The 9,590-nt window shown below is 46.5% G+C and overlaps 1 protein-coding gene across 3 annotated transcripts in view; it reads right to left on the bottom strand.

The window, feature by feature from the left end:
* Positions 1-51: 51 nt before the first annotated feature.
* The window catches only part of RhoGAP15B (RhoGAP_ARAP and RA_ARAPs domain-containing protein RhoGAP15B), a 37,917-nt gene continuing 28,378 nt past the window's right edge, over positions 52-9,590 (bottom strand). For all 3 annotated transcript variants that reach the window (XM_065228870.1, XM_065228869.1, XM_065228871.1), the window contains exons 2-5: positions 4,540-5,184; positions 739-4,476; positions 329-679; positions 52-268 (exon numbers count right to left, since the gene is read on the bottom strand). In XM_065228870.1, the coding sequence (XP_065084942.1) occupies positions 136-268; positions 329-679; positions 739-4,476; positions 4,540-5,177 (4,860 nt within the window). In that variant the 5' untranslated portion in view covers positions 5,178-5,184 and the 3' untranslated portion in view covers positions 52-135. The remainder of the gene's footprint in view (positions 269-328; positions 680-738; positions 4,477-4,539; positions 5,185-9,590) is intronic.

Raw genomic sequence — 9,590 nt, 5'->3', positions numbered from 1 at the left:
TTACACCAAAGAAGTTTGAAAAATTCGACCCTTTGAAGAAGGTCCCTACACTGAAACATTTATTCATCTTTAAATTGAATAACTAATGGTCAAAACCTAGAGAATACTCTTTTGTAAATATTGGCTAACTATCGGCTAGAAGAACAAATCGCTGCTCGGCAGGATGTCATCCTTGTGCAGGCTGTACAGAATGCTGGAATACCACAGAACTTGTTCATTGAAATCGATCCCACCGAACAGGTGGCCGATAAACGGGGCATCACGTGTCCTACAAACGTAAACAAAAATCAATCACACTTATAAGATTAAGTTCAATTTGCCTGCCTACCGCTTCTTGAAGTCATGCTCCACCAGCGTTATCGCCCACCGTAGACTCGACTGATCCCGTTTCGCCTCCCGTCCTATGTAGGCATCAACCTTACTCAGGTCTATCTTCATCAGCTCCTCGTACAGGCCTTTATCCTTTTTGTCAACCCTTTTCAAAACTACAATCTCCTTCCCGATCAGCTGAAGTTTGTAACAGCGCAACGACTTCGTCTTCCTATCGGCAAACTTCAGTTCCGTGGTTGGCGTCAAAAGTGGAGCCTTCTGAATGTGCCGGTAAACGTCGTTCAGCGTCGTAGTCTGCCGTATCGCTAAGTAGTTGTTTTTCCGATCGACGTCGTTCCAGTAGGTCCACCTGAAATGTGCAATTATGTTATCGAAGAGTTCCCCTTAAACAAGGTTTAATAAGCTTACCTCAACACAATCTCCAACGCTTTCTCGCTGTAGTGCACGGGTCGAGTTAACGAACCTTCCCCGATAACCTCGTACATCGTCAGCTTGTACCACTGGAACGGAGTTTTCTCTGCGAGCTCCTTGCAGATGTCGGAAGCCGTCTTGGTCGGTGTAATCGTAACGTTTATCTGCGTCTTCTCGTCAGCCGTCACTCGACTGCTTCCCTCGTCGCACTCGATCGAAATCCAGACCTTCAAATCTCCGGAGTGCTTCACTGAATCGGACAGATTCTCCGCTGCAGCGTGGTACTTTTGCAGGACCTTCAGCATCAGCAGCTCCTTCTTGACCTCTTCCGGTGTGATCGTAAACATGTTCTTGTACAGTTTAATCAGATCCACAACAACGTCCGACTCTTCCTGGCTATAGGTATACTGTTCGGCTTCCATGTTCTGGCTAGAGTTTGCCATGAGCGTCGATCCCCAGATCATAGCCAAATTTGGGACGCCCATTTTGTTGTGCTGCTCCAACGAAGCGATGAAGCTTAGATGTCCGATTAGCTTCTTCAAGGTTTGATATTCGATTTTCGGAAGACGCAAGAGAAGTTCCTTGTAGGAATCGATCTTGTCCTTGGCAGACTTTAGACTGGTAATACTGACGAAACTGATCGCGTAGCTTCCAAAGAACGAGTTCGGGATTTCCCGGATGAACTTCTTCAATGCTCCGGCGACGTCATATTCGTTGAACTCACCACGGGTGAGCTGAACCGCGAAGGCGTCCTCCTTGAAGAGCTGTAAGATCTTGTTGACCTGACTAGAGGAACCGGACTTGCGGTAGATACCCTCGGACATCGACCCATGAGCATAGATGAAGTTGATGCACTTGTCGATCATCACGGGGACGTCGTGTTTGGTCAACTGCTGGCTATGGATACTGGTTCCGTTTTTGTGAGCCGTATCCTTGATGATTTTCTTCCAAATTTGGCTTTCTCGTGGGGAAGCCATGATGAAATACAACGTAGCATACGGAGGACAGTCGATGAACAACGAAGGCCCTGCTTCGGTGTGTAGATTCCGGATCGATTCGTCTGATTCTATCCCTCCGATGCACCGAGCCTTCCTCAGATCCAGTTGCTCGAGTTGCCGATCCTGGTAATTGTAAAAATACAACCGACGCTTGGCCAGCAACAGCCACGCTCCACTCCAGCTAGACGAAACCGATTTCCTCATATAACACCAACCAGCTCGCGTAAACTCCGCTAGGCACGTATCCGGAAACACTTCCGTCACAGACTGCAAGATCTTCGCCATCCAGAGGTTCCTATCCGATCGCTTATGGACCCCAAATATGTACGACTGCCGCAAAGTTTTCACATTCCCACTATTGTTGCTCGTAATCACGAGATTCGGATTCGTTACCAGCTGTTGATTGGCTCCGGAGCTTCCTTCTTTCTTCGGCAGTGCCAGCACGACCTCAAAGCAATGCAAATCCAGTCCACCTTCATTGTTGAACTTGTGCTGCACTACGCACTGCAAGCTCAGTATGAACTTCAGATGCAACGTCTCCTTGGGTTGCGTTTTCTGCGGATCTTGGTACGTCTGGATGATCTTTTCCTTCAATAGGGCCGACCTAGGAGCCAACTCGTTGAATACATCTCCGATCATTCCGGAAGGCAGCTTCAGGACATGTCCATGGTGACTAATGAACCTCTCGGTCAGCAAAGGCTTTGGGATCATCTCCAGAACCGTTCGCGTATCGGTCTTTCCTTTGAAGCTAGATTTACGCTTCAGCGCATTGAACAGCTTGGACGTCACGCTGGGCTTACTACAGGAAGGTCCTGGTAGCGGATCACTATGTACTTCTGCGCCTATGGCTTCCATGTACGACGGAAGATACGTATCGTCCTCGTTGATTCGCGTTAACTCCGTCGGAAGCTCCTTCTGGATCTTCTCCACCGGTTTGCAGTCGGCCTTCTCGTTCAACGGGTTCACCTTTGTAGATTTGTGGAACTTGTCCGGTTCTGGACCGGAGGCATGATCCGCTACGAACCAACTGGTCTGTGGACCTTGGCTACTCGACGGATAGCTCAAATCTGCTTGCTCTTGACTCGAACCCGGCTCATCAACTTTCGCCAGGTACGGTTCAATCTCCATCTCATCAACCAGATTCTCGATACTATCGGACGGTAAATTCAGATTCTGGTGAATGATCATACTCCTTTTGGGACTGCGGGATTTCTTCCTGCGAGGAATCGGAGGGGGTTCCTTGTTCGGTGGACCAGCATCATCCTTTACAGTTGATTCCAATAGTGAATCGGAACGTTTCGGAGGTTTCGGCAGCTGTTTGGGGATATTCTGCAGCACTAGGTTCTCATCCGAATGCTCCAATCTCGCTTGTCGTCCGTAGGTCTCTGCACTGAGAATGTTTTCGATCAACGTTAGTTCGGCGTTTCCTCCGGTCTTCTCAATCATTGCAGCCAGGGATCGTCGATGAGCCAATGGGTCGAACTCGTCAATAATGTCAGAGATGGAGACCTCATCGTAGTCATGCCGGGCAGGTCGAGCATTCAGCAGTTCTGGTTTTAGCAGGGAAGTCTCCATTTCACAAATTTGCCCATAGAGTTGATTTTCATTGGCGTACATTGGTTCCGGAGTGCTCAAACGAGAGCTATCTTCGTCTTCGTCATCTCGTTGCTGGGCATTCCGGGTGCTTATGTCGTAGAAATTCCATGAATCCGAACGCAGATTCAGATTGTTCCGCAGCTCGTCGATGGACGATGAACGACGAGAGAAGACACGATTCACCGAATTGCAGGTAGCCCTCTGGGAATCCGGACCTGAAGAGCTACCGAGTGCGACGTTTTCGTAGGTTTCGGTTTTCTTCCGGATCTTGATGTGCTGCAGCATCTCCGGCAGGGTGTTGTCCTCCTCCGAGGAACTACTTAAAGTCGATTTTGGAATGATATTGAGCTTTCCATAGGGGTTCTCACGCTTTCCGGGAGCTTCTTCGGCATGAAAAACTGGAGCAGGGAACTTCGGATGTGGGATATTCTCCGAACTGCTATCGATATCCACTTCCCGAACGGAATCTATGTAGAACTTACTCTCCTGCAAGTTCGACTCGCTCTTATTCTTCTGACGCAGTGGTACTGGCGAAGGAAATCCTCCATTTCGATCCTTCTTTGGCACAACTTTGCTGTACAAACTTTGACTCAACCCTGAATTCCTGGTGAACACCCCCGTCGGAGGTGGATTCGTTGACGAGGATGAAGCCGACGCCAAGCTCATGCTACTGTTGGACTTGGACTTCATCGAAGTGTCGTACGGTGGAGGCTCTTCAAAGTTTGTCCTTTTGGCACTCTTCGGAATGTCGTACGTGGACGAGGAAGATGACCCTTTGGTCAGATCTTCCTGATTGTTAATCTTATTGTTCAACGGACTGTTGAACTGAATGTTCTTCATGAGATCACTGTTCTCCGCCGGTACGGTCTGTCTCCGTTCCAGGAAATCCGGTTCATCTGTCGTACTGTTACTCCGTCCGGCTTTGCCGTCTTTACCACGGGCCAACGACATCGATAGCTTGTCCTCCGCTAAGCTGTTGATCGATTTGCTGACGCTCTTGAACTTACTGCTCGCTTCTGTGCCCCAGTTTTTAAAGTTCTTGTCCAACTTGGTGGCAACCTTCTTGGACTTGTGCGTCATTCGTTCGGTGATGGACTCCGTTAAGAGCTTGGATGTCATCCCAATCGATTTGAACAGCTCCCTAAAAGTACGAAATGAAATTAGTTCTTTAGTTCTGTCAAAGTACTTCAAACTCACGTCTTACCCTGGAGAGGTAGTCTTATACTTCCTACCGCTATCACCGCTCCCGATGGACACCCCATCCGATTCGCTGCGATTTTTCAACTCCGGAAGTGAATCACTGTCGAAACTAAACCTTTTGCTACTGGTGGTCCCCGGTGGGGTGGTGGCCGACGAACCATTTCCCCGTAGATCGTTGCGAACTGTAGTGATTCCAGGACATGTGGGTGCTGGCGTAATCGGAGGTTTCTTTATGGCACCTGTCGTTACTGCTGCCGGTGTAACGTTCTGGTATTGACTTGAACTTTCCTGATCTTCGTGAACGACGACCTTGCTGCGCCTCGGAGCCGGAACGGGTCTTGAACTGGCATCCGATTCGGGTTTGTTGTTCTGGACCTTGGGTGCCCTGCTCTTCGGGTGGATGATTTCGAAGTTTTCGTAGTCCTGCTTGCGGTACAGCGATGGGAAGCTGCCCTGTTCGAGCTTTGGGTAGATCGATGGAATGGTTTCACTGCTTGTGCCAATACAGTCCGGTTCATCTTGGCTAGATGTGCTGCTATCGTTCGTGACTTTGTTGTCTTCTGTGGTGGTACTGGCAGCGTTGTTGGGTCGATGGCGAGGGCGGGGGACCGGTACCGGTGTAGCTGATGCTGGGTCTGCCATTGTTGGTCTGGGGGGAGGTGGGAAAGGAAACAGCTTGTTAGTGATGGATTCAGGATAGGAAAATGGTTTGCGATAGATGTCACTCCGAAGAGGTTCATAAAAAAATCAGGGTGTATCATTGAAGTTTAGGTTAATTCAAATAAGTGAGAGGTATTTCATAAAATACAGGGGAACATAATCGTTGTTCTATGAATTTCATAGTATATTCACTGAAAAACAGCTATAACACATTGAATATTTCTCACTGCAAAATATCGTCGCAAAAACACTACTGCCATCTATTGAGTACACTGTGATCGGCAGTGTGCTCAATAGATGGCGATAGTGTAAAAAACGTCAAACGCAAGAGAACTGACTATGCGTCCCACAGGTGGCGGTACTATTGGCGTAACAGGCAGTGGGAATGTTCAGATACTGTGAATAAACTGAATTATGAACACAAAAGAAACAGCGTTTTTATTAGACTTGGACTAACACAAGATAGGTTTGTTTTTATTATGATCTTCGTAGGAGTTCTGCCAGTATTATTTCACGGTGTACATCATCAGCAGACAGTAGCGTCGTCAACACTCCTCCTTGATGTTCAACGTGACTGCTTATTTTTCTTCTTCTGTGTCATCAGAGTCAGCCCCAACATTTTGACAAACTTCTGTAGCTTATTAACGGCCAAAGGCTTTGTCATGATGTTAGCCAACATGTCTTCCGTTGCACAGTACTTGAGTACTGGTCCTTGGTGTAGTCCTTGGTGTAGTGAAATTTAGTGTGAATGCGTTTAGAGCGGCGATTTTGTCGCTCCAGGCACGTGAAATCCATACAGCTCCGATTGTCCTCCCATATGGTTGTAGGATCCGTCTGCTGTTCGTTCACCTCTGCTAGCAATCTCCGTAGCCAAACCGATTCTTGAACTGCTTCAGCTAAGGCGACGTATTCGGCCCCATAGTCGAAATCGAGACACAAGACTGCTTGAGGCTCGCCCAGCTGATTACGCCATTTCCAAGCTTGAAAACGAATCCGCTGTTTGACTTACGGTCGCTTGTATCACTCGCCCAATCAGCGTCGCTGCATCCTTCCAATACCAGTCCGTTGGTCGACCCCAGCATAAGACTGCAATTCGCTGTCCCAGACAAGTAGCGTACAATACGCTTCAATTTCGTCCAGTCAACCTTCGTCGGATTCTTTATTTTTCTACTCAGGATGGATACACTTGCTGTTATGTCCGGCCTTGTATTTGTCGAAATGTACAGAAGAGCACCAACTCCTCATTGTCCAGCAAAACCTCGGAATCTGCCGTATTCTTGTAGTATCCGGGGTCCAAAGGTATCTTTGATTTCTTCGCTTCGCAGGGATTGCTCAATTTTCCGGATGAACAGTTCTTGATTAATCAGGAACACCCCATCTTCACGCCAAACCACGTTGATTCCGAGGAAGCTACTAATGATTTTCAATTCTCCTCGCAAAATCTGCTCAACCTTCCTTATCTCCGGCTCCGAACAACTCACAACGACCATGTCGTCTACATAAATCAGCAGGTAGATCCACTGACCAGTTGAAAACTCCTTCATAAACAGGCACACATCGGCTTTGGACTGCTTTAAACCAGCGTTGAGTAGTATTTACTTGATCGTATAGTTCCAAATTCTCGCAGCCTGCTTCAACCCGAAGAGACTACGGTTCAGCATACATATCAGCTCCTCCTTTCCACGTTCGAAACCTTGCGGCTGTCTCATGTATATATCCTCATCTAGTCGGCCGAAGAGGTAGGCAGTTTTAACGTCTATGTGTTGTACGAGCATCCGCTTGTGGCTTGCTACCGTACACCCGGACTTAGTCTGCATCGCAACAGGAGAAAACATCTCACCATAATCGAATTGCACGTGTAAACCATGCCATTCAACTGACTTGATCAACTCACTTGAATTGAAAAAAGTTGAACCAGGCTCAAGTTTTCAAGCCAATTATATTCAACTGAGTTGATCATTTGACTTGCCTAGTCTAAACCCAGCTTAAGAGCTCTTGACTCCTCCTCCATGGCCGCCTGCCATTGATCCTTCTTTTCACACGCCAATGCTTCATGATACGTTGCTGGTTCATTCGAATACGCAATTAGTCCGACTGCATAATCATGATATCGCAAAGGTATGGCACCTTCATTGATTCTCGACGACCTACGCGGTCCGTTAGCTTCTTGATTCTCCTCGAAGTCAAATCCGTAGAACTCCTCTTCGTTATCGTCGTTGCTTTGAACTTCTTCAGGTTCCATTTTCTTTCCGAATTCGAATTCCATCAAACTGTCCGTTGAAACTTCGCCAACTTCCTCAACGACTTGCTACGCTTCATAATTGCTACTCAGTTCTAGAAACTCGGCGTCACGGCTAACAGTGATCTTATTTGTGATCGTATCCAAAAAACGATACGCTTTACTCTCGCTGCAATACCCAACGAATAACAGCTTTCTCGATTTGTCCGTCATCTTTCCCCGTTTGAACCTGTACATACGCCTCGCAGCCAAAGATCTTCAAATGCTTCATGTTCGGCTTACGTTTGAACCATTGGGGTGCAGTCGACTGAACGAGAAGGCAAGCGATTCTGCAAAACCACTGCAGTGATAATAGCTTCCCCCCAATACTGCTTCGGGAGCTTGGCATCGAGCAACATACAGAGCGCCATTTCCTGGAGATAACGGTTTCGTCGCTCAGCTACTCCGTTCTGTTGGGGTGAGTACGGAGCAGTATACTCCGAACAAATCCCCTCTGACTTGAGAAAATTTACCAACTCCATATTTTCATATTCGCCTCCATTATCGGAGCGAATTACCCGAGGTTTCTTCCCGAGCTGCGTCTCCATAATTCGCACATATTCCCTGATTTTAGGTCCAGCTTCAGACTTTTTCTCCAGAAGGAAAACCATCGTATACCGACTATAATCGTCTATTACAGTCGTAAAATAGCAGTGCGATTCCAGTTTTCGATCTGAGGCTGATTTTTCCCCGAAAGATTGTAAAGTTCCACACGGTATCAGGTATGGTTGTAAATTATAAATCCGGTGCAGTGTAATTGCCGTCGTTCCGACAATTGTAGCTTCTGCTGAAAACAGTTAGATTATATTAAGATCCCAAGGGTAACCCCAGCGGAAGTTGTAATAGGGGACAGTTTTATATTTTCACTTAAATTAACAGATTTATAGCTGCAGGATTAAGTCTTTCGGTAACATATTGGGGTTACAATAAAAAAAAAACCAAAATCGATCGCGTTACGAAAAGTGGTCAGTTTTTGACCACTTATAACTTTGTCAATAGCGGATGAATTTTAACTCTCAGCAAATCAATCGACTGGAAATTTGTCTACAAACCTGCTCACATGAATACTTTACAAATTTTCAATAGGTCACTATTGAAAATTACACAAATGTCCATCTATTGCAATGGTGATCAAAATTATCACCCATTGTCTACAAAAAGCACTTTCCCTAACACAGATTTCAATATCGAATGTCATCCGGTCTCAATCATCGTGTGTGGTGGCGTCTGGTCGGTCGTCATCAGCAGCAGCTGCAGCAGTATTTTCGTCGTGTGGCGTTGAACATTGTTCTCCAGTACACAACGAAAGGCTGCCCGCAAGCAGCGAGCTGCAGCCCACATAAGCGTCCATTCACCGAAAAGGAGCAAGAAGCCGCAACGCTACTTAACGCTAGTTGCTCGTCATGAGCCACTGTGGGCCATCTATGCCAAGCGCGTCACCCTCATTCCGAACAACATACAGCTCACCAGCCTCATCCGTGTTGAACACCCTAATAGCTCAGCATTACTCAACCATCCTGACAAACGGACCACCATAAATTTGTTAAAGAATATTTTATGGACATTTGTCAAGGTCATCAATCGGATGTCAGTTCCTAGGAGCTGTTCATTAACTACGTAAACAGTTTTTTTGTGATTCTTGACCCCCTCTCTCGTCCTGTGTAGACAATTGTTCATACAAATTTTTTAAAATGTGTATGGGCCGTGGATAATTGACAACCTCCCTCCCCCCCTAAACAGCATACGTATTTTATGAACAGCCCCCTACAAGTTTAAATCTAACAAAGCATGTATTTTTAAGGCAACATTGCGGGTGCAATTTCAAAAACCAAAGTCGGCATGAAAGTGGTCTGATTTTGATCCAGAGATGATGGATTTTAATTCTTAATACGCCAATCGATAGGAAATTTTTCTACAAATCTGTTAAAATTAAGACTTTTTCGTTTTTTAAAATGTCACAATTGAAAATTGTACGAATGTTCAGCTGTTGCTATGATAATTAACCGATTGCCTGCGAAAACACAGATTTCAAAACTGAATTCCATCCCGTCTCCCCGAACGGTGTTTATTCAATCACCGCGTGTGGTGAGTGGGGGTGTTTCCCAGTACACAACGAA

The sequence above is a fragment of the Ochlerotatus camptorhynchus genome, unplaced genomic scaffold (assembly GCF_037179485.1).
Source record: "Ochlerotatus camptorhynchus isolate MF236.1 unplaced genomic scaffold, CSIRO-AGI_Acam_v1.1 ptg000304l, whole genome shotgun sequence".
In the NCBI taxonomy this organism is placed as follows: Eukaryota; Metazoa; Arthropoda; class Insecta; order Diptera; family Culicidae; genus Ochlerotatus; species Ochlerotatus camptorhynchus.
This window is presented reverse-complemented; position numbering and strand designations above follow the sequence as displayed.